The sequence below is a fragment of the Mustela putorius genome, unplaced genomic scaffold (assembly GCF_011764305.1).
Source record: "Mustela putorius furo isolate JIRA1106 unplaced genomic scaffold, ASM1176430v1.1 tig00000281_pilon_pilon_pilon, whole genome shotgun sequence".
Lineage (NCBI taxonomy): Eukaryota > Metazoa > Chordata > Mammalia > Carnivora > Mustelidae > Mustela > Mustela putorius.
In genome coordinates, this window is record NW_025421343.1 from 18,296,630 (window position 1) to 18,321,227 (window position 24,598).

The 24,598-nt window shown below is 39.7% G+C and overlaps 2 protein-coding genes, 1 long non-coding RNA gene and 1 other non-coding gene across 5 annotated transcripts in view; 2 read left to right on the plus strand and 2 right to left on the minus strand.

The window, feature by feature from the left end:
• Positions 1-318: 318 nt before the first annotated feature.
• LOC123391759 lies at positions 319-11,779 on the minus strand. The gene is made up of 3 exons (XR_006606472.1): positions 11,679-11,779; positions 3,642-3,807; positions 319-660 (listed from the first exon to the last, which is right to left on the minus strand). It is a non-coding gene; the product is annotated as an uncharacterized LOC123391759 (long non-coding RNA).
• Positions 4,774-5,787, plus strand: MTLN (mitoregulin). The gene is made up of 2 exons (XM_004770959.3): positions 4,774-5,110; positions 5,691-5,787. The coding sequence occupies exon 1, from the start codon at positions 4,823-4,825 to the stop codon at positions 4,991-4,993; it is 171 nt and encodes a 56-aa protein (XP_004771016.2). The 5' UTR covers positions 4,774-4,822; the 3' UTR covers positions 4,994-5,110; positions 5,691-5,787.
• LOC123391823 lies at positions 9,527-9,633 on the minus strand. The gene has a single exon (XR_006606538.1). It is a non-coding gene; the product is annotated as a U6 spliceosomal RNA (small nuclear RNA).
• A 12-nt stretch (positions 11,780-11,791) lies between the features above and the next one.
• The window catches only part of NPHP1 (nephrocystin 1), a 55,239-nt gene continuing 42,432 nt past the window's right edge, over positions 11,792-24,598 (plus strand). For both annotated transcript variants that reach the window (XM_004770960.3, XM_004770961.3), the window contains exons 1-4: positions 11,792-11,918; positions 14,747-14,820; positions 18,419-18,479; positions 19,517-19,641. In XM_004770960.3, coding sequence (XP_004771017.1) covers positions 11,850-11,918; positions 14,747-14,820; positions 18,419-18,479; positions 19,517-19,641 — 329 coding nt within the window. In that variant the 5' untranslated portion in view covers positions 11,792-11,849. The remainder of the gene's footprint in view (positions 11,919-14,746; positions 14,821-18,418; positions 18,480-19,516; positions 19,642-24,598) is intronic.

The following is a 24,598-nucleotide window of genomic DNA, read 5'->3' on the forward strand; positions in this document are numbered from 1 at the left end:
GAGAGGCGGACTTGCAGTGTGTTACAGCTCCTGACAGAGAAGGCTCGAGGCTCACCTTTCCCCAAAGTATTGCTTTCATTCTTGCCTATGCACCGGGGAGGAAATGATTCTCACTTAGAAATCACACAACCTGATGATGTATTTTTTTTAAAAGATTTTATTTATTTATTTGACAGACAGAAATCACAAGTAGGCAGAGAGACAGGCAGAGAGAGAGGGGAAAGCAGGCTCTCCACTGAGCAGAGAGCCCGATGCAGGACTCGATCCCAGGACCCCGAGACCATCACCTGAGCCGAAGGCAGAGGCTTAACCCACTGAGCCACCCAGGTGCCCCACTAATGATGTATTTTATGGTGACTAACATAACCCAATAAAAATTTTTTTAAAATTTTTTAAAAGAGAGAGAAGGCAAGAAATCACACAACCAGTCACATTTACTTTGCTTGCCCACCTTGCCCAAGTCCCAGCCTCTTGGAGTGTGCACTAGTGAAGTCAGGTGAGTGAGTTCAGCACAAGGCCCAATCACACTTCCATAAACTCGAGGGAAGAGAATGGAAGATAAAAGGTCTGACAGTTAAAACTCCTGAGACACAGGGCTCTGTGCTGGTGGCTCAGGCGAACAGCATCAGCCAGAGTTCTTCTGGGCCAGACCTCAAGGACCTAAGGGGATGAATGCTCCATGTTAATCACGGCAAAGCTTCACCCTTTTGGAGGCTTCAGGGTATAAAATGACTGCTTTGTTACTTAGGGTCCTGGAGTTGCAGAGGAAATCAATTCCATTTATATGCTTAAAAAGAATTTATAAGTAATAAAGGTTTAATACTGTAAATGGCAAAACCTTTACCTTGGGCAAATACTTCAAAAAGCAAACTCAATAATGGCAGTTAATGTATCATTCAGAAGACACTCATGTGATCAATTAACTCGTTATACTTAAAATCTTAGACCAGCCTCCCTCATCACCTCCAGCTGGTTGACCATTATCAAGTCTACTAACATGTCCCCTTTGGGGGCTGTCTCAGGGCAGGGAGTTTGCTTTTGCTAAAATCTTAACCCCTGCCTCCCTCCCAGCAAAAAAAAAAAAAAAAAAAAAAAAAAAAGGACATTTCTATGGTCTCTGCCAGCTCTAGTCACCTAAGGTTTTCCCACATTCACGGCTTGAAGAGGTGCATGTGTGCGCATGATCTGGTTGTTTTTAGCCCAAAGGCCACTTAGGGATGAGGTAAGAATTCCAAGTGAAGTTTAAATTTGCAATAATAGTAGTGGCCAGAGCACACAACTTCAGGCTGACAGAACTAAAAATAGTCTTAGGGGCCCCTGGGTGTCTCAGTCAGTTAGGTATCCACTTCCTGATCTCAGTTCAGGTCTTTTTTTTATTTATTTATTTGACAGACATCACAAGTAGGCAGAGAGGAAGGCAGAGGGAGAGAGAGGAGGAAGCAGGCTCCCTACCAAGCAGAAAGCCCGATGCAGGACTCGATCCCAGGACCCTGAGACCATGACCCGAGCCGAAGGCAGAGGCTTAACCCACTGAGCCACCGAGGCGCCCCTCAGTTCAGGTCTTGATCTCAAGGTCATGAGTTTGAGACCCACACTGGGCTCTGTGCTGGGCATAGAGCTTATGTAAAAAAATATAAATAAAATAAGAAAGCCTTAGAGCTACTGAACCATACCAAACTTCATTTTACAAATAAAAAAAAAAAAAAACCTGAGATCCAGGGAAATTTCATTCCTTCTAATGATCTTATTTACCTTTCACGATTCAGTTCAGACACACACACATGTTAAGACTTCCCTGACCACTCCTTGCTGTCATCAACCCCAAATATTTACTAGCTGTGTGTTAGGTACCAGCCCCTGTGGCAGGCACTTGGGATCCACCAGTACACAACTGAGACAAAAATCCGTGCCCTTGAGTAGCTTACATTGTAGCAGCAGACAGGCAATAAACAATAAGTGTAATAAATACAAATAAATACTGTAAATCCTACCATAGGTGGAAGGCTAGAAATACTCTAGAGGCGGAGAATAGAGCAGGGAAAAGGAGATCAGGAGTGCCAGAGAGCAGGGGTTGGTTCATTTGTGATTTTTAAATAGTCATGTAGGTCTTGTTGAGAAGGTGGCAACTGACAAGAAACAGTGAGGAAATTAGGCATACAGGCACCTGGGAGAAGAGTATTCCATATGCCAAGTAGGGGAACAGCACATGCAAGTGTTCTTTTTTATTTTTAGGATATTTATTTATTTATTAAAATATTTTATTTATTTATTTGCCAGAGACAGAGGGAGAGAGAGCGAGCAAGCACAAGCAAAGAGTCAGGCAGAGGCAGAGGGAGAAGCAGGCTCCCCTCTGAGCAAGGAGCCCAATGTGGGACTCGATCCCAGGACCCTGGGATCATGACCCAAGCCAAAGGCAGCTGCTCAACCAACTGAGCCACCCAGGCGTCCCATATTTTTAGGATGTTTGAGAGAGAGAAAGAGAGAGTGTGTGTGTAATTGGGGGGGAGGGGCAGAGGGAGAGAGAGAGAGAATCCTCAAGCAGACTCTGCACTGAGCATGGACCCCAAAGAGGGCTCGATCCCAGCACCCTGAGATCATGACCTGAGCGGAAATCAGGAGCCAGATGCCCAAACTACTGAGCCACCCAGGCACCCTAACATATGCAAATATTCTTAGGTAGCAGCAGGCCTGGTGAGCACAAGAAACAAGGAACACATCGGTGAGAGAAGTAAGGATTGGAGAGAAACTGGTTACGCAGAGCTCTGTGGACCACTGCGAGGGCCTTGGTTTGAGCAGAAGAGTGAGGGATCCAACTCCTGACCTCCAAGGTTCACTCTGGCTGCTGCATTGAGAATAGAATGTGGTGGACAGATACAGAAGCACAGAAACCTGAAGGGGCTATTGCAGTGACTTAGGTAGGAGATGATAGCAGTTTGGAACCAGTGGCAGCAGTCAAGTCAGAAGTGGCTTAATTCTGGCCATATTTTGAAAATATAACCAACAGATTTGGTTGACAGATTAGATTGACAGAAAATATAACCAACAGATTTGGTTGACAGATTAGATATAAGAGAGAGTGATTCTGAGGGTTTTCTTCTTTTTTTAAGTCTAAGCTACATACTTAACTAAATATTCCAGTTCATCAGGATGTGTCTAATTGTTTTTCCATCTTTCACTCTGCACCAAGCAGAGGGTAGATGTGCTGTATTCACTTCTACATTCCCAATGCCTCCTGCAGTATTCAATAAATGTTTGCCAAATAAATGATCATGAAGCATGGGCAGATGTGAATTCGCATTGGACCCAATATCATCTTTATTGTCTGTCTGCCAAGATGCATTCTGCCTCAAGTATGTAAATCCATGTGCTAATATGAAGTCAGCCAGCCTCCAGTCTAAACAAGTTTGGACTCCACAGGCTGGTCTCTCTTTCCTGACTCTACTGGTTTTACAAATTACCACAATGTGTAACAAATTACCACAAATGTAGTGACTTAAAATATGCACATTTATAAAATCAGCTTTACGTGGGTTAGGAGTCCAGACACATGGTCCTCTGTTCGGTTCTCACAAGGCATCCTCCAGGCTGTGTGTGTTCTTACTTGGAGGATGAACTGGGGGAGATTCCGCTTCCAAACTTACTCAGGTTGTGGGCAGTTTATTTCCTTGGACCACAGAACTGAAGGCTCCAGCTTTTTGGCTGTTGGCTGGAGGCATCCTGCTGTTTCTAGAAGCCTCCTGCAGTGGCTACATGAGCTTCTTCAACACGTTCACTCACTTCATCTGGCCCACAAGGAGAGTCAGCCATCTGTTGAAAAGAAATGTTGTAGAGCATAAAGGAATCCCAGGAGTGACATCCCAGCACCTTTGCTTTATTCTATCAGTTAGAAGCAAGTCACAGGTCAAGCCCACACTCAACGAGACGAAACTACACAAAGACATGCACATTGGGAAATGGAAATCATAGGGGACCACATTAGGGTCTACCACAATGACTTTTATCATTAGAAATTTTTTTAACCATAGGTCTGGTATAGCATGGCACTCTAGAATTCACTATCCAATATTGAAGCCACTAGCCCCATCTGTGACACGTGTGATGGAAGAGTGGAACTTTGAACTTCTTTTACAAATTTAATGAATTTAAATTAAATTTAAAAATTGATATTCAACTCAATTATTGGAGAAATTTGTATGTGTCTTTGGAACAACCTGGGTATATGAATCTAATTTTTCAATGAACTTTTATGAAATCTAGAGACGATCAAGTATTGCCACTGAAAATTTTAGTGTTCCCATTGAGATATGCTATTATAAAATCACCAGATTTCAAACACTTAGTATAAAAAAAATCTCATTAATCATTTTTTATATTGATTACGTGTTGAAATAACATCCTGTATCTACTGGACTAAACAAAATATATTTCTAAAATAATTTTAGTTTTAGAATTGTTTTTAATAGGTTACCAGTAAACAGAGTTACATATACAGCTCGCAGTCTACTGCTGAGAGAAAAGACGGGAGTTGATCTTACAATGAGGAAATGCACACCATCAAAGTTAGCTAATAAGGCAAGACAACAGCTGTCTAATGCCCAACAGTAACCCTGCGGCGGCCCAGAGGACGGGAAGCCGGGGCGGGGGGCGCCCACAGTCCCGCCAGCCAGACTTCAGCAAGAGGAGAGCCGGACGAAGCTGTTTTGAGCCGACGCGCCGCGCTGGCCGCGCTGCGCACGCACCGCCGCGCGCGCCGCCCGGGAACGCGGGGCGCCGTTTGACCCCGCCGCCGCGCCGTACGTCGGGCTCCACGCTGCCGGCTGCCATGGCGGACGTGTCCGAGCGGACGCTGCAGCTGTCTGTGCTGGTGGCTTTCGCGTCCGGAGTGCTCGTGGGCTGGCAGGCGAACCGACTACGGAGGCGCTACCTGGACTGGAGGAAGCGGAGGCTGCAGGACAAGCTGGCGACGACTCAGAAAAAGCTGGACCTGGCCTGAGACCCCGCGCTGTCGGTCGGCGCCGACCCCCACGCGCCCTCCTCGCCTCGCCCGCGCGGGGGCTCAGGCCGGCTTCACACTCACCGCCTGCCGCGCCTTGTTCTTTTTGGAGAGTTGGTGAGTAGTCCTTACGGGGCTGTAAAAGGAGACGTTGGGAGCCGGCGAAAATCGTTGCCCCAAGGATTCTGAGGAGGTTTTGCTTTTCCCAGTAACTTACTTTCCCCAGTTGCGCTTTCCTAGTTCAGTTCACTGCGTGCCTTTAGTGGGAATGCCTTACCATGTGCAACATTGTTGCACTTTGACGTTAAACTTCAAAAAGGGAAATCCTGGAAAAAAGGAAAAGAAGAAAGAAAAGGGACCGTGGAGGTATTCCTGCCACCTCCTACCCCCTTATCATTCTTTTCGATAATATCCTTGGTAGACCATAGTACATCTTTGCATTCAAGTTTTGTAATCTTCAATCCGAATTCTTTGGTTGTGAGCAGCCTGATAAAGTGGAAAGACCCGTGGCCTGGAAGTTAGGAGTCTTGCATCTAGTGGTAGCTTATCTAGTGGTAGCTTTATCATCAGATCTGCGCACATTCAATTATCTGTAACATCAAATCTTATAGTTCATAGTTCTTAACTACATGATAGAATAATTTGAAGTTAATGGTTGTATATTTCTGATTATTTTTCTCTTTTCTGTTTCCAGCAGTTTGTCGAAGATGGATATAGAGCACTGGATGGATCTAATTTCTCCTTGCACTTTATGAGTCAATTTTATTTTCAAAATAAAAAAAAATTTAAACATCTCTGAATCTTCCATCAAAAGGAAAGGAATATGTTGCCAAGTAGTTTACTTCATTAAAAGATCTGGATTCTCAAAACAGATCTATTAGTGTTTTTGAGGAGATAGCCTCATTCTTAAGGAATCTATGCCAGTTCTTTAGTACAGCTGCAAAGCAGAGTTGGCCTAGTGACCATGTGAATCCTTTTGGCCAACTGTTACTGGATCTGTTCAGGAAAACAAGTGGCTGTGTAAAAATAACTGAGTTAAGGGTGAGGTATATGTCCCAAGTATAGAATGATAACATACTCTGAATATTACTGGCAAAAATTGCATTTATATGTCATTATAGAATATATATTAAAGGGAAAACCCTCTTGACTAAAGCTTAGTGATGTATTCCAACTATTATCTAAAAATCAAAAGTTACTGACTAAATCCTTGGTTATTTTCAATTTGCAGTAAGTGTTTTCTATAACACTGTTCTTGTTCATTCTTGTAAAGATTAATTTTGTGTCTCAGCATATTTAACAGCAACTCCATATTAACATAAGAAAAGCTAGAAAAGTTGTTTCCACACAAAACTTTTTTTTTCCCCATTTTACTGGGCCATCATGCTCTATTACTTCCAATTCTTGTTTTCATTCTGTGAATGCAAGGATTAAAATTTTGGTTCTTAGAGCTCTTCCCATCTGGCCTGAAGTTTGCTTCTCAACCATATGAAAAGGTAAAAGCCATTAAGTGGGAATTTCCTCATCATTCTTCCTGTCAATAGTGCTGTTGAGGGCAGTGGTTTTCAACAGGGCTGCACAACATAATCATCTAGAGAGATTTAAAAGTACTGATCCACTCCCCACAGATTTGGATTTCCGTAGCTTGGGGTGTGCCTGGGCATTAGATTTTTAAAGCTCCGCAGGTGATTGTGATGCCCAGCAGAGGTTGAAAACCGTTGGTTTTGAGGCTTTATCTCATTAGTTTTCCTTTCTCAGAAGAGATGAATTCTGCATCCCACCGCTGTTAAGGACCTTCCTTGTTCTCTACTACACCATTTCTGTCTAGCATCTGCAGTCTCTCCCTGCTTTCCCTCTATTTAAAACATATTCAAGATCTTGACTTAAAAAAAAAAAATCTTAAGTTGACCCCATCATTTGCTAATTAGAAAAAGTGGTATACTATCACTTTCTTCCTAAATGTCTTCCCATTTACCTGCTGCAGTCTGCTCTTTGTACCCCCTGAAAGCTTTTGTTATCCAATGGCCATTTCTGAATAATTTTTACCTTCAGAGTATTTGATAATGTCAGTGTCTCCTTGAAAGTCTTCCTACACTTCCCTAATAATTTGAAACTTTGGCATTTCTAAACTTTTGCAACTGCTTCATTTTGTGGGTTCCTTCAGTTTCAATCCTTGGTCCTCTGCTCTGTCCTTTCCTTTTGACTGCCTAACCAGTCCCCAGGATTAACTATTATATCCAAGCAGAACACCCTCCAAGATATTTCTGTCCCACCTGATCCTTTGATTTCCAGCTTCACATTTAAGCTGCCTATTGGGTATTTTCATTGAATAATCTTACTCAAGAATTCAAATGCAATGTGTACTTGGCAGGAAATTCTGCACACCAACTGACACTTCCATGACAATACTTGGTAGGTGGTACAGCTACATGATTCTAGTCTGTCACCGTAGGTCATGAGCTCTTTGAGGCCAGTGCCTTAATCATCTTGTATCACAGGTCCAACCACTGCTTTCCACCACGGTGCTCACATATTTGACACTTGTATCTTAAGGTGAATTGTTTTAAGATTCTGAAATAGGCAACTTTCTTTGTTCTCTGCTGTAATCTGTTTTTAGTAGGTTCCTAATGATGTGGTTCCACTAGTTCTACATTATGAGTCTCTCAAAAGCTATCAATTTCTTTTTCAGGGTCTCCTATAAGGTAGCAACACAGTTGGTATTCATTTTAACACACCGATGTAAGAAAATTGTAATGAGTTTTACAAAATAGCTTGTTCTTAGGAGAAACAGTCGCCATGTTTTGGCTTGGTTTCAGCTACCTCACTGCAAGACTCTTGTTTTAGGTTACTTTTGATGTAGGAAAGATATTACGGTTCAGAGCTGATGGCTAAGAAAGAATTCTTGAGATATCTGTGCAAAAAGGTGGTTTTATTAAAGCATGGGGGCAGGACCCATGGGCAGAAAGAGCTGCACTAGGGTCATGCAGGGTGGCAGTTCTATCCTTTCAAGTTGGGAGTGGGTTAGGGATAGGGTAAGTCTCTTAAGGAATTTTGAAAACAAGGTTTCCAGGATCTTGAAGGGGTTAGTTATTGTTAGCAAAAGGTCATTTATTACTATTTAGTTAAAACTCACTCATGGCAATTATCATATCTCTCTGATACGAGGAATTTGAGAGGCAGGGTGGGGTGTTGTATGGGGTAGGGAAGGAAAAAATGAAACAAGATGGGAGAGAGACAAACCATAAGAGATTTTTTTTTTTTTTTAAGATTTTATTTGTTTATTTTACAGACAGATCATAAGTAGGCAGAGAGGCAGGTAGAGTGAGAGGTGGGAAAACAGGCTCTCTGCTCAGCAGGGAGCATCTCACGAAACAAACAGGGTTGCTGGGGGGTGGGGAGGTAGGGACAGGGTGGCTGGGTTATGGACACTGGGGAGGGTATGTGCTATGGTAAGTGTTGTGAATTGTGTAAGCCTATTGATTCACAGACCTGTACCCATGGGGCAAATAATACATTATGTGTTAGTAAAAAACACAAAACAAAACAAAACACTATTATTTAAAAAAAAAACAAACCCAAAACTCAGTCATGAGACCCTTCAGATGTTGGGTCATATGCTTCGGGGATAATTGCCAACATGTATCTTGTGAGGTAGAGATGAAGGAAGTTTCCAAAGTAATTTTTGTATGTTAAAGTAGACTTACAGGATCCTGGGGGTCAGGCTAATGATTGCCCTTTGCCCTTAGCAAAGTATTAACATTGAGGAAACAGTTCCTAAAGGAAGGTCACTGCCTGTTTCAGAGACTTGTCAATGTAAGTAGTAAGGGAATTCAGGTTTTCTTTTGCCTTTGTTTCCCACATCACTTTGATTTTCATAATGGCATCAAAGGATAACAAGAAAGAAGCAATGACTACTGTTAAGGTGACTGCTGATCATTACAAATCAAAAGAAATACAAATTAATGAAAAAGACAGCTGAGTAATCTCATCCCTATAGCACACTGAACACTTGAATAGTATTTTTCAGCCTTAAATGTACACATGAAACACAAGGGTATTATTAAAATACAGGTACAGATGCCGTAAGTCTGTGGTGGGGCCTGAGAATATGCATTTCTAACAAGCTCCTAAGTGATGTTTATGCTGACCCAAGATTCAAAGGAATCAATGGTTATAACCCTGAATATGGTAGAAAATGTCCACCTGAGGTGAACAGCAGTAGGAAGCTTTTTTGCATCCTTCCCCATTGCTTATACATACAAAACATGTAGGGGTTTTGTTTATTTTTACCAACATAGACTTATACTATATTCATGACCCTGTAACTTTTCCATTTAAAATGTGGTAATCCTTACAAATCAGATATAGAATATTTTTTCTAATTTATAGATACATATATTTAAAATAAATAAGGATCTCATAAATGATGAATTTTGGTAAGCTCTTAAAATATTGCTTAGAAGTACTGATAAATCCATTTTAAAATATTTTATAGCAATCCTTTCTCTTGGCTCATTTGTTACAATTTTTTCTTAAAATATAGAATGCTTCATGAATTTGCATGTCATCCTTGCACAGAGGCCATGGCAAGCTTCTCTGTATCAGTTCAATTTTAGTACATGTGCCACCCAAGTAGGCCCTGTTACATCTCCTTTCTTAAAAATGTTATTTATCTATTTGGGAGAGAGAGAGTGCCTGCACACAAGCATGGAGAGGGAGAAGCAGGCTCTCCGCTGAGCATGGAGTCCAACGTGGGGCATATCCCAGAACCCTGAGATCATGACCTGAGCTAAAGTGAAACATTTAACCAACCGAGTGACCCAGATGCCCCTGTTACAAACCTTTTTAATGAAAATACTATGTCTGGCTATTTAAGTGAATTTTAAAGTATCATGAGTCATAATGGAGAAGTTAATTCAAAATAAAGACATGAACCAAAAAAAGCAGATAATACCAAGTTTTCAAGGTTAAGAACAAAACCCCATAAAAGTAGAGTAAATTGGTACAACTTTGGGAAAATAGGCAGTATCTACTAAAGCGGAACATAAAACATGCCCTGTTGGCCTCAGCACTGTGTACATATGCTTGTACTATGCATATATGTAAGCAACAGCACTGTTTACAATAGCCTCAACTGAAAACTACCCACATGTCCAGCAACAGTGGAATAAGTAAGTATATTGAGTGTATCATACACAAAATGCCAGAGAGTAATGAGAACTTAAAAGATTGAACTACATACAATGATAGAGGTGCATCTTACAGACATGTTGACTGAAAAAAGGCCTAAGAAGATGCCAGGACACACTGCATGGTTCCATTGTACAGTTTTAAAAGAGGCAAATCAAGTTTTTTTTTTTTTAAATTTTATTTTTTATAAACATATAATGTATTTTTATCCCCAGGGGTACAGGTCTGTGAATCACCAGGTTTACACATTTCACAGCACTCACCATAGCACATACCCTCCCCAGTGTCCATAACCCCACCCTCCTCTCCCAAACCCCCTCCCCCCAGCAACCCTCAGTTTGTTTTGTGAGATTAAGAGTCACTTATGGGGGCGCCTGGGTGGCTCAGTAGGTTAAAGCCTCTGCCTTCGGCTCAGGTCATGATCTCAGGGTCCTGGGATCGAGCCCCACATCGGGCTCTCTGCTCAGCGGGGAGCCTGCTTCCTCCTGCCTCTCAGTCTACTTGTGATCTCTGTCTGTCAAATAAAAAAAAAATAAAATCTTAAAAAAAAAGAGTCACTTATGGTTTGTCCCCCTCCCAATCCCATCCTGTTTCATTCATTCTTCTCTTACCCCCTTAACTCCCCATGTTGCATCTCCACTTCCTCATATCAGGGAGAGCATGTGATAGTTGTCTTTCTCTGGCAAATCAAGTTTTTGTTGTTAGAAGTCAGGACAGTGTTTAGTTATGGCATAGGGAGGTGGGTAGGGATTAGGAAGGGAAGACTACTTAGGGTACTGATAATCTGTATCCCATTCTGGGTGATGTGACATGAGGGTGTGCTCAATATGAAAATTCAACGAGGTGGACACTTGTCACTTTTCTCTATATTTGAAGGAAAAATACACAAATAACTAGCATAGTAGTTGGGCCTGTGGAATCAACCTGTTTTCTGTGCTGAAGAGCATTCATTTAGTGTAGTTCATCATTTGAAAAGTGAGCTCCATCATCATCATTCTTCGGTGTAGTGCAAAGTTTGGGAACTGGGACTTAAAGGATTCAATACCACCTGGGGAAATGGTATTACAATCTCCCTGAGAGAACCATAATTATTTGCTCACATACTTGCTGAACAGAAAAAATCACCGTCGTCCCAGAACTCAGGATGGACAACGCGCAAAACTAAAATGAAACGGAACCATCAATTCCCTAAATGGCAAAGAACTAAAAACTGTCCTTTGAAATGAGAATATGCGACAAAATCATGTATCCCATGAAGGCCACATAGGAAAGGTATTCTTGCAGTTAATTTAAGAGTTTAAGATGCTTAAATTATACCTTAAGATTCGTTTAGCAAAACTGGCATCAGAAAACAAATGCCGTAACACGGGGGAACCCCGACAGTAACGGCGTGGTAATATTGAGGTACCATAGAACATGTAGCTCCCGACACCGTCGGGCATTCTCTCCCATCTCCACCCCAACCCTGCAGAACTGGCCGGTAAAAGAGGACTACCTGGGCAGCGGGCCTAATCCGAGTCTAGGAGCTGTGGAGCGGCCACCACAACACAGGACGACCTCCAGGTTCTTTTTTTGCAAAACGGACGCGCAGTGATTGCGTCACCTCCCTCGCCGCCGCCGTGGTTTCCCTGGCGACCGGTGCGCGCTCAGCGCCGAGGCGAGAGAGATGCTGGCCAGGCGGCACCGCCATCCTCTGCAGGCCCTGCAGCGCCGAAGTCAGGAATTGAAGCTACAGGTAGCGTCTGGCTGTCCAGCCCGGGGCTGGGCACCGGCGGCGGGCGAGATCTGGGGTGTACCCTAATCCTGGCAGCCTATCTCCAACCCACGTACCTTCCCGAGTTATAGCGCTCCCTCCTCCTCCCCCTCGGCGTCCCGGCACTAACCCCGATTCTAACCCCTCCTGCTCCTAAACTCAACCCCCGGGGAAGCTGAACCATCCAAAAATCTTGACCCATCGACTAAGCGCCGTCCCCCGCATCTCGGTCTCCAACCTGACAACTCCCTTACCCACCTCACCTCCAAATCTAATCTCAACAACCTTTTCCAACCATCTGTGCTCCTGTCGCTTTCCTCCACTCTCCATTGCCCCCTTACCTTCGAGCCGTCTTCCAGTAGGGGCTGTTTTTGCTTCTCTTGAACTCAAACGAGATAGGCGTCAAAGAATAATCCGAATACGTAAGAAAAATACTAGGATACGACAGATTAGCAAAGGACATGAACTAAGGAAGTGCAAGGAACTCATAAACACGAGAAAAGTTCACTTAAAAAATAATCAAGTAACTGCGAAGGAAATAAAATATAACAAATATTTAAAAATGTGTGCTCAGTACTGGGGAGGGTGTGATGAAACACGCACTTATACACGCTGCTCCAGAGTGTAAGGAACAGCATTTTTGGGAAGCAGTTTAACAAGATGTAGCAAATATTCACGCTCCTGGGCTCGGTAATTACATTTCCAGGGATTTGCCATACATAATATTAAAAAATTTATTGGGACAGAGATTAATGTGTTAAGTGTTCATCATAGTGTTACTTAGAAAAGACTGGATATCTTTTAAATGATGAGTAATTGGGGAATGGATAAATAACTTAGGATAGGATATAATAGTATGATTAAAATTTTGTTGAAATATTTTAGCATGTTAGGGAAAATATTGTGATAAAATCCTAGTTAGAAAAAGACTATAAAATATAAAATTAAATATACAGCATTTCAATAAAATTATTTTATATCTAGTATACTTAGAAGAAAGAGTGAAGGACACATCCCAGGATAGTAACTGTGTGTGCTAGAATGCTGATGTTTATTATGTTTCTCTTCATACTTCTTGCTATTTTAATAATTTTGAACACCAACTGTATATGGCTTTAAACAATAAAGAAAAAGTAGGAAGTAATTACTGGTTTGTTAGTTTATTTTCCAAAATTCTTATTTTGCTTTGCTGATTTTACTTTTTTTATTTGATCTATTACTAAATAAAATTATTTTCTAATCTTCGACAGACACAAGATTTATTGAGTGCTCATATTTAGTCCTGTTTCAGACTCATTTAAGAAGTACAAAGATTAAAAAAAAAAAACTACAAAGATTCGGGGTGCTTGAGGCTCAGTGGGTTAAATGTCTACCTTTGGCTCAGGTCATGATCCCAGGGTCCTGGGATTGAGTACATCAGGCACCCTGCTCAGTGGGGAGCCTGCTTCTCCTTCTTCCTCTGTCTCTGTCCCTCTGTCCCCTCTCTATCTCAAATAAATAAATACAATCTTAAAAAATAAATAAAAATTAAAAAAATTAAAAGTACAAAGATTTGATAGATAAATATTTCTTAAGTGACTTTTAGATTTTATAGTGGTGCAATAAAAACAAAATACTCCTCTGGTAGAAATAAAACTTGATGAGGCTTTGACTTATGTGAGCTTTGGCTAGATGCTTAATATGGTTCTGTGTCTGATTTTAAATTTCATGGGACATTGATGGGAACCAGGAAAGTTTCAGAAGTAAACTGCAAAAAAATTATTACTAAAACAAAGATGAAACAAAACAATTACAAAGGTTAGTCAAACTGCAGAAGACTTAGCCCCAAGGGTCTTCTTGGAGGGGCTCTTTGATAGTGGAAGCTAGGTTTTCCCTGTCTCCGTAACCTACACCTGAAGCAAAAAATGAACAGATTTCCAACTTGGTGTCCAAGTGGTAGACAAGTAATCAAGACCGCATCTGGGTCATGCCTGTTATGACTGACTCTGTCAATAGCTGTGAATTTGTAACTAACACTCAGATACAGAATAGGAAGAGTAGAGAAGAAATGAGTGAACTTCAATTTCTCTTCTTTTCCTCTTCTTTCATCTGCTTTATCTTCTCCACATCATCTTTAGGAAAAAAAAACCCAAATATGTACCCACATCATCTTTAGAAAAGAACATATGTACATATTTCTTTTGGGGATATATTGGCAAAGTTACATGTAGTGTTTAGAAAATGCTAAGTCAGGGTGTAAGATACAAGAATGAAGATAAACAAACTTGTGTCATAATCATACAATACTACTGAGCAGTATGAAAGAATGAACTAATGATTCTCTATGGCAGTATCTCAGAAACATGCTGATTGAAAGGATGGTACAAAAGAGTACATCCTTTCTGGGAACATTCTTGGTAATGGTAATTTATGTTGATAGGGGTTAGAGTTACATGAGTGTATGCATTTGCCAAAACTCAGCAAGTATATATTTTAAGATATATGCATTTCATGGTATGTAAATTTTTTACTTAACATAGAACTCTCATTAGTGATACCCGTGGTGCGTCATTGATGAGGATTGCATTTACCTTGAAATACATAAAAAATAAGATGGATTGATGAATAGATGGATCAAAAAGGTATAGTAAAATGTTAATAGTAGAATCTAGGTAGTGGGTATATGGGGGTTCTCTGCGAAATTCTTTATAAACTTCATTGTATGCTTTAAAACGTTCCTTGTGAAATACTAGGAAAAGAGCATTAAAATTTTATTTCCTAAGGTTATATGGTATTTAACAATATATTCTAACAGTCTCTATTTATTGTAGGTTGATAGCTTGCTTTCTGAGAGTCGATTGAAGGGAGTTCTAGATTCCAGTAAAAGGAGAGATATTTACCAAAGGTAAAATCTACTAAATTATATAAACTTCCCAGAAACCATACTTACACTTCAGTGGGCAGTATTTATAGCATAGAAATTGTTTGAGGCATTATTTCTTTATTTATGCTACAATTTCTAAAAAGACACAATAATGGGAAATAATACTGAGGAACAATGAATGCAACTTTCCAAAATGGATTTAAAAATATTTCTTGTAATTTTCTTTATCTCCCAGGTCTAAATAGTGATGGAATGGTGAGATCAAATAAAGAATTACAAATGTTAAAAAGCAGCAGCTTACATTTATTCTGTACTCTGTATGTCCCAAGCAGTGTGGTCCACACTCTAAAACCTTTCTTGATTAATTTTCACAATAATACCATGAGATACTTATTAATATAGGTGAGAAAATTAAGTTTCCCACAGTGGTTTGATATATGTCTACCCTGAATTTCTATAAAACATTAAAGTGGGCAGGCAATTAAAATATTTGAAGACTGCTGAGAACTGCAGAATTCTGTCAAAAGAGAGAATTTCACTGAGTCTCATTGGAGTTGGAGACTTTGGTCCACTTGAATCAAATGTAAGGATTACATCATGGTATAACTTGGATCTAGGAAAAACTAAGCTAGGGGCGCCTGGGTGGCTCAGTGGGTTAAGCCGCTGCCTTCGGCTGGGGTCATGATCTCAGGGTCCTGGGATCGAGCCTCGCATTGGGCTCTCTGCTCAGCGGGGAGCCTGCTTCCCCCTCTTTCTCTGCCTGCCTCTCTGCCTACTTGTGATCTTTCTCTCTGTCGGATAAATAAATAAAATCTTAAAAAAAAAAAAAAAAAAAAACTAAGCTAAACCTGAAGGTTATGGACTTGCTGTTGTGACCACAGCTATAAAAACTGCTCAGTGTCCACAGAGTGGCTGAGGTAGTTATGGTTGATCCTTGGCCTACGGTAGCCTCAGATCCTGGGACCTGGTCAGAAAATATTAGCAGTTCTACCTTGCTTGAGATGGAGACCTTAACTCCCTTGACATGGGAAAACTGTTCTTTTGGTGGGTGTTTTTTTGTTTTGTTTTGACAATTTAATCTCCCTAAGAGAGATTAAAATTAAATCAAGTTTGAAATGACATAGTCATGGTGCACTAAATCGAATTAGTCCATTCATATTGTTGTATTCAATTTAAGACATTATTATGATAATCTGTGTGCTTTGGGTAGTTAAGAGTGTATAACATTCAAAAGAACATGAAATTCATTTTATTAGTTTAAATGATTCACCTGAACCATTTGAAAAAGTTTTACTTAATTTAGGCATTCAAAGTGCTTACAAGCAAAATAAAATTGAAGTGAATTTTAAAACGTGGAAGGAAACTTAATAAACTACAGTTATTAGGATTGACTGGTTAAGGAATTCAGTTCAAATTGAATTAATCAAATAATAAAGAAAGAAAAAGTGAAGGTGATTATACTTGCCTTACTAGATTTTAAAATAGAGTAAGATTTATAGGCTGAATTTAATGTCCCAGAGAAAACTAAGTTTTTAAATTTTATTTTAATAAACTGATAATTATTGTTTTTTTAAAAGATTTTATTTATTTACTTGACAGAGATCACAAGTAGGCAGAGAGGCAGACAGAGAGAGGGGTGGGGAAGCAGGCTCCCCGCTGAGCAGAGAGCCTGGGGGGCTCAATCCCAGGACCCTGGGATCAAGACCTGAGCGGAAGGCAGAGGCTTTAACCCACTGAGCCACCCAGGTGCCCCTTAATAATTATTTTTAAACACAAGTAACTGTAAATAATCTTCTTTGTGTATAAAAAGATCTGCATCACAGTCATTTAAAAATTCACATTGACATTTGTATGTCTGAAAATATCAGTTAGCCCCAATGCTTGATTAATAATTGGCTGGATATACAGTAAAAATAATTTCTACTTAGACCTTTGAAGACATTGTCAGGTTTCTTTGTACTCAACAACATGAATAAGTTTGATGATTGTTCCTTTATAATTGATCTGTTTGGGGCTTTTCTTTTCAGCCTTGGTGTTTTAAAATTTCATCGCAATGTATTTAGGTGTCGTTTTTTTATCTTGCTAAACACTTTGGGTCTTTTCAACTTGAAACTCTTGTCTCTCTTGAGCTCTGGGAGATTTTCTTTTACTTAAAGATCATTCCCTTATTTTTTTAAACTTGTATTTGTCCGTTTCTTCCTGAAACACCTTTGAGTCAGATATTGAACCTCCTGGGCTATTCTTCTTGGTCTCTTATCTCCCCTTTGGAAGTTTTTGTTTCTTTGTCTTTTTGTTTACACTTGGGAGATTCTCTCGTCTTTGGTTCCTCTGGACTTGTAAAATTTGTTGTAAATTTTTTATCTTCCATGCTGCTGGCTTACTTTATTATATCTGGTGGTCCTTGGATCATTCATTTTTATTTAAGAATGGGAGACTGAAAAAAAAAGAATGAGGGACTGATTTGATTATTTTTTAATTTTTTTAAATTTGATTTTCTAGATAGCAGTTAGAATAACCAGGGTTATTCTACTGTTGTATATATAGGTCTCTTTCCTACAGTATTATCCCCTGAATAGTGAAGTTCTTTGTATGCGGGTGGGGATTTCCAGGGGGCTGAGAGCTAGGTGTTAGCCTAGGGGGTGCCCAAAGCCAGAATAGCGTGGGCTTTAAACCTGGTGTATAGAAAATTTATTTGGCAGCTGTAATTGTCCTCAGGTCATTCATTAATTTTATTTTTTAGAGACAAATCCTCTAGTAAAGAGGGAGAACAGAGGGAGGCAAGATAAAAGAACAGGGAAGCTAGAGGGCTCAGATTTTCTGTAAACAGACTCTTTTAAAAGTCAGACTTCGGGGTGCCTGGGTGGCTTGGTGGGTTGAAGCTTCTGCCTTTGGCTCAGGTCATGGTCTCAGGGTCCTGGGTTCTCTTTTTAGAAAGCGTTTGAATTTTGAGAACTGTCATTTGTAGAGGTGGCCCATTTTCAGTCATTTTCATACTTCTTACTTGGGTCTACGACTTAAGCTACAGTATATGAGCTGTCTGTGGAATAATTAAAACAGGGTACCCATCTAGACAGGCCTAGCTCAAAGGGGGAATGGGCGCTGCCACGGGAAGAGGCCAACTATAGAATCCTAAACCCTGTCTTCACGTGTCTCCACCATCAACCAGCTGTGGCCCCTCCTTAGAAGCTCACCTTCCTTCTGCCGGAGTGAGATTGGCGTGAGGCTCAAATCTGGTGGCACTTGGGAAGCGCCCGTGATGCTCAGTACACTTTGTCATTATCGTCCTTAGGGGTATCTCCTGTGCTAGATCCTGGGTTTATGGAATTTTAGAGCTGAAGAAGCATTTTGAAGTCCAGTGTTTTCCTTATTTTAGAGATGGGAAACTGAAACTCAGAGTCACTTAAGCTTTTGGAGCCGAGGCTGTCATACCTGTGTGCCTTAGAGCGTGTGAGGATCACTTGAGCTGGTGGGTGGGAAGCTGGTGATGGGTGAACTTTTCAACATCATGCATATAGTAGTTGCCTTGCCAGCTTGAAGACTTATGTGTAATTCTATAAAACAACGCTGTAGTTTGACAATAGAAAAATTAATATTTTTTTCTTTCTTTTCAAAAATTTAGATGTGTCCAGTTAAAACAAGCAATAGATGAAAATAAAAATGCTCTTCAAAAATTAAACAAAGTGAGTATTACGGTTAATGATATTACAGAAAACCTTTTTGTATACAGATGTTATCATTAAGTGGGAATTCATTAGAGCAGGTAAGTTTCTGGGTTTGCTTTAGTGGTGGTGAAGTCTAACTGTGACCAGGGCCAGCTTGCCCGACCAGCTTACTGAGTGTGTGGTTGGAGCAGAAGAGGCAGGCCTCTGAATGCTGAGAAAAGTTCAGCTTTGGTGAACTTACCCAGCACTGAGGACCCAGAAAATCCAAGAAGAAGCTATTTTTATTTTTGCATTGTGTGAGTATTATGTTTTATAGTTGAGAATTGTCTTGATTTTCATTACCCTGTGGGGAGAGTACATAATCTGGCCCTTAGGGTAGAAGCTTCTTGTATCACATGGCGGCTCTAATATCAGTGACTCTGCAGAAATAGGAGGAACTAGAATTTACTCTTGGAAGTTCCTTCAGGATTTTCCCTAGTAGTATGAGCCTGAGCTTCAGCCAAGTGTCCAGGGCCAGAGACTCACAGAGCATTTAAAGTGGAAAGCATCTAAAAGTCATCTCCCAACTGAAGAGATGACTCTTCGGCATTTCAGCGACACAGAACTCTTAAATTTAGGAGGCAGGCTGACCCTAAATTTGAAATCTAACTATGCCATTCCATGGGTGGGGAAGCTGAGTCTCCCAGAGGTGAAGCAGCTTTCTCAATGTCTCACTGCCAGTAAGTGGCAGAACTTGGGATTGGCACCCATCTTTTTGACTCCAAGGCCTATCTTCTGTCTAGAACCTATCTCTTACTGACTATAGAGGGTCTGGAATAGCTAGCAAGAAAACAAAACAAAAAGCCAAGTAGTATAATTTTATTTCTTCATTTGGGTTACATTTCAACATAATAATCTATTTCTTTTCATCCTATTTCTCTAAGGTAGGCCTAATCTCATACTGACATTTACTTTGTCTTCTAGAACTTAAGGTTGTATTTTTTTTCCTTCTAAAATAAATATAATAGGAAACTGAAATAAATTCTTCGGTGAAATAAACTTATATTCTTTCATAGGCGGATGAACCTGCCCCTGTTGGGAACTATAATCAGAAAAAAGAGGAGGAGCACAATCTTTTGGATAAGCTTACCCACCAACTGCAGGAACTTGCTGTGTCCATAAGCAGAGAAAATATAACTGAGTATGCTTCTTTCCTTACTTTCTTTGTCTCAGATATTATGTAACCAATAGCTTTAATGTTTGACTCAGAATAAAGACATTTTAAGAGTATAGATATAAACAAATGGTGATAACAAGTATAATTAGTTGACATTTATTTATTATGTATAATAGAAAGTCTTAGAGCCTATAAAAGATGTAAAGAAGTGAAAGTCACAATCTCTGCCCTTAGGTAATTAATCATATAGTTGGGGAAACAAAAAACTATCTCAATAGCTAAATAAACAAATGTCAGAAAATAAGGACAATGCCTCTAATGTCAGTGTTGTTACATAAAAAGAAATTATTTGGATTATTTGCTTCTTTCATAAATATTCATTAAAAATTAGAGGCAGAAGTATGCATTGCTTTTCTGCTATAGTAAATGTTAATAACAGCCTTTGCAGAGTAGAAAGAAAACTTGATGGTATAAACAAACCCAATTTGTGGAAAGCAAAAAGGAAAAAAAATTAACTATTTAGACTCTTCAAGTGCTGTTTACATACTTCTACACTATATCCTGGGGAAAATGCCAAAGGATGTAGATCCAAGGATTCTAGAATTTCTACTAACTTCTAGTACTGAGAATGACAATGTAGCTGGTTTTGGACTTAACCTTCCTACTATAAATAACTATAAAATCTGGAAAAAATATATGAAACAGCTGGTCAAAGTCACTGAACATTAGTCCAGTAGGGCTGATGTCCTTAAGACAGGAAAACACAGGAACAGAGTTCAACATTCACCCAGATCCTCTCCCTGGGGAAAATTTATGGGCTGTGGCACAGAAAGGTGGATCCGAAACAGGGAGCAGCAGTGTCACTGAACTCAGGATCAGAGATCAAATTTTGGAGTTCTCAAGGCCATTGGGACTTGTGGGAGAGAGAAGGGAGTTATAAGAGACAACTACAGAAATCTGAATAGATTCCTGGGCTACAAAGACTGTGATTCCAGAAGCACTGGCAGAAAGTACCTGCTAGGAGATTGAGATTTTAAAAGATTCTGGAAGTCAGACAATCCTGGAGAAATATTGGAGTTTATACCCAGCTAGAATAAAGAGACTTTGGTGAATGCTTCAGGCATTTAGTGGAGATCACAGGAGGCCTTATTCCTGCTGTCATTGTCATTGTCATTGCTCTTATTAAGAGTAATGAAAATACCCTAATACTGAGAACTGTGATCTTGAAACAAAGACAAAACTGAAGTAGGTCTTGTCCAAGCCTAAAACTAGACCTTAACAAGAAGGTGCTAATTTAACTGTGTAACAGAATAAAATTCAATACTCAATAAAGAAAGATGGCATAATCCTAAGTCTCTAAATGTCTCATCTGTAATATCCCCTAATAGAGGAATTACTGGAAGTACAAAAGAGTAGGGGTGATGAGGCTCCTGGGTGGCTCAGTGGGTTCATCCTCTGCCTTCAGCTCAGGTCATGACCTCAGGGTCCTGGGATCGAGCCCCGCATTGGGCTCTCTGCTCAGCGGGGAGCCTGCTTCCCCCTCTCTCTCTGCCTACTTGTGATCTCTCTTTCTCTGTCAAATAAATAATTAAAATCTTTAAAAAAAAAGAGTAGGGGTGAATAAATAATCAGCAATTGAATAATAAGACAGTCAATAAAAGAAGACTTAGATCCAAACTAGATAATACAGTTAGCTGACAAGGACTTCTAAATAATGATTAATATGTTAAAAGAAGAAAAGATGGATGAAATGGAAAAAAGTATTTTAAGTATTTTAAAAACATTCAGATGTAGAAAATGAACATTCTACAACTGTAAAAGTATCTGATGAAATAATGACTGAGAAGTTTCTCAGTCTGATTTAATATATAGATTCAAAGAGGTGGAAAATGTCATGTATTTAATAAAGAGAAAAAATAATCAGTAGAAGCTCAGATGACCCAAATGTGAAAATTAAGAGGTGGAAAATGTCATGTATTTAATAAAGAGAAAAAATAATCAGTAGAAGCTCAGATGACCCAAATGTGAAAATTAACAAACAAGAACTATACAACAACTGTTGCCGACTTATTACAGAATTTGCTGGAAGAGATGGATAGCTTGGATGGATAAGGAGGAATCAAGCAGAGAAATGGCTGCTAACAAAATTTATAGCTTTAAGTGCATACCTTAGAAAAGAAGAAAAGTTGAGTATCAGTTATTGAAGTTTCGAACTTATGGAAACAGAAGAAGAACAAGAGATTAAACCCAAGGCAAGTAGAAAGGAGGAAATTATAGAAATAAGAGCAGAAAACAGGAAATAATAAAAAGACATACAGTAGATAGCATCAATAATGCCAAAAGTTGGTTCTGTGGAAGAATTAATTAAATGGATAAATTCTTAGCAAGACTGATCAAGAAAAGAGGAAGAGAAGTGAAAACAACAACAACAACAAAAACCCAGGGATGAAAACTAATCACTACGAATGTTACAGAAATTAAAAGGATGCCGTGAAGATATTATGAATAAGTTTATGCCAATATGTTTGAAAATCTAGATAAAATAATTTTCTTGAGAAAAAATGAAACAAGATGGGATCGGGAGGGATAAAAATCATGAGACTCTTAATCTCACAAAACAAATTGAGGGTTGCTGGGGGGTAGGGAGTAGTGAGACGGTAGTTGGTTTACGGACCTTGGGGAGGGTATGTGCTATGGCGAATGCTATGAATTGTGTAAGACTGATGATTCACAGACTTTTACCCCTAGGGCAAATAATATATTATATATTAGTAAGAATAATTTTTAAAAAATACTTTCCTGAAAAATAAAAAGTACTTGACACAAGCTGAAGAGAAAAATCTTAATAGTCCTGCTAAAATATCTATTAAGAAGTTGAATGTATGATTAAAAACCTTCCCACGGAATCAACTCTTGTGTGGTTTTACTAATGGATTGCTGCAAACATTTAAAAAAATAATACCAGGATTACAAACTTTTATTGAGAGTAGAAGAACATTTCCCAAGTCATTTTATGAGCTTTAGGTATCAAAACTAGGTAAGAATATTGTAAGAAAATGGCAAGGGCCTCATGAGCATATGAACAAACCCAATAGAAAATATTAGCAAACAGAATCCAGTGTCATTTCAAAATAACAATACAGTATAACGAAGTGGAATTTATTCTAGAATGCAGGGTTAGTTTAACATTCAAAAATCAATAATTGAAATTCACTGTCTTAACACAGTGAAGAAGAACCATGAATAATCATGTGAAGTTCCTGTTATCCTTGGCAACATTTTAGAATAATTGACTCATAAAATATGTGCAAAAGATCTCCTAAAAAAAGAAAAGGGTACATAAAATCAATGTGACATATTTTGTGGATTTTTATTTTTATGGTATAAAAACTTCATTAAGTTACTGTTTATGTTTAGGTCACTGTGGTATGAGTGCATCCTACAACTATTTTATACTATGTGAACCCAGTACTCTTTATTCTGGAGACTATCTCATAACTGGCTGGTTTTATATTTAGCAATGTTCATTTGCATCAATCTAAGTACATTGTTATCCCTGTTTTTTTTTTTTTTTAAGATTTTATTTATTTATTTATCTGACAGACAGAGATCACAGGTAGGCAGAGCAGCAGGCAAAGAGTGGCAGGGGGGAGTAGGCTCCCTACTGAGCAGAGAGTCCCATGCGGGGCTCAGTCCCAGGACCCTGAGATCATGACCTGAGCCGAAGGCAGAGGCTTAACCCACTGAGCCACCCCGGCGCCCCTCTATCCCCATTTCTAAGATAAGTTTCTCTAGTGCTTTCAGAGAACAACGATCTCTGTTTTATTCATTGTCGTATCCCAGCACATAGCATCTGTCACACACTGTTTGATGACCTTTGATGACTTTGCTGAGGGTTGAATGAACAAAGAGAGATTTAGTGACTCATCCACACTGGTATTATTTTAGTTCCTCTCTCTTCCCTCACCTCCCATTGTACCTCCTTAATATCTTTCCAAATGTCTTTCTCTTCATCCTAAGGCTGTTTTTTTGTTTTTTGTTTTTTGGTTTGGGTTTTGGTTTTGGCTTTTTTTTAGTTTATAAAAAAAATTGTTGTCTTGTTTCACTTTTCCCAACTGTCTTTGCCGTTAGCCCTTCTTCCAATCTGTTCCCCACATGGTAGCCTAGTCATCTTTCCAAAGTACAGATGAGATCATGGCCTTCTCTTACTTCATTTTTAGAGACCGTGTTAGAAAGAAAGCTCACTTGGGCTGCATTTTGCTCACCTCTTTTCAGCCTCATCTCTTTCTTACTCATTTCTTCAAAACTTGTCCTACCATTCGTGAGCTACTTGCGGTTCCCCCAACTTGATCCTCCTTTCACCACTCCCCCCCACTCCTTTCTACTTCCTTTTTAATTCATTAATTCCAAGTCATCCCTCCAGACCTAATTCTAAGCCTTTCCCCCTCCCTACCCATGTAGTGTAGGTTGAATGTCCCTTTCTGTGTTTCCTTAATATCCTGTGTATACCTCTAATGTACCTATCGAACTATATTGTAATGACCCGGTTTCTAGATTCTCTCTCTCTCTGTAAGCTCCTTGAGGACAGGGAATTGTTCACCTGGTTTGCCAGGCTTTGTATCCAGGTTGGTTGACATGAACCTGACATACATCATTATCATCATAGCTGACCTCTATTAAAGACTTGCGAAAGGCAGGCCCTGTTCTAAACCCTCTTCAGATTTGTAACTCATGTAACCTTCATGACAGTCCTGTGAGGCAGGTTCTTTTATTACCTTCACTTTACCAGTGAGGAATGGAAAACTTAAAAGAAAGCTATGCCAGGTCACTCAACAAGGAGACGATGGTGCCAGATGTGAACTCAGAGCCCATGCTCTAACCGTGTGTTACAGTGCTCGAGCAGCATTTGCTGAATGGATGAATCCAAGACTTGAATACAAATCCCATACCCTCAAGTCCCATGCATGCTCCGGGGTGTCCC

Excerpts from the sequence above, each read along its gene's own strand:
- MTLN (XM_004770959.3), top strand. The coding sequence starts at position 4,823 with ATGGCGGACGTGTCCGAGCGGACGCTGCAGCTGTCTGTGCTGGTGGCT.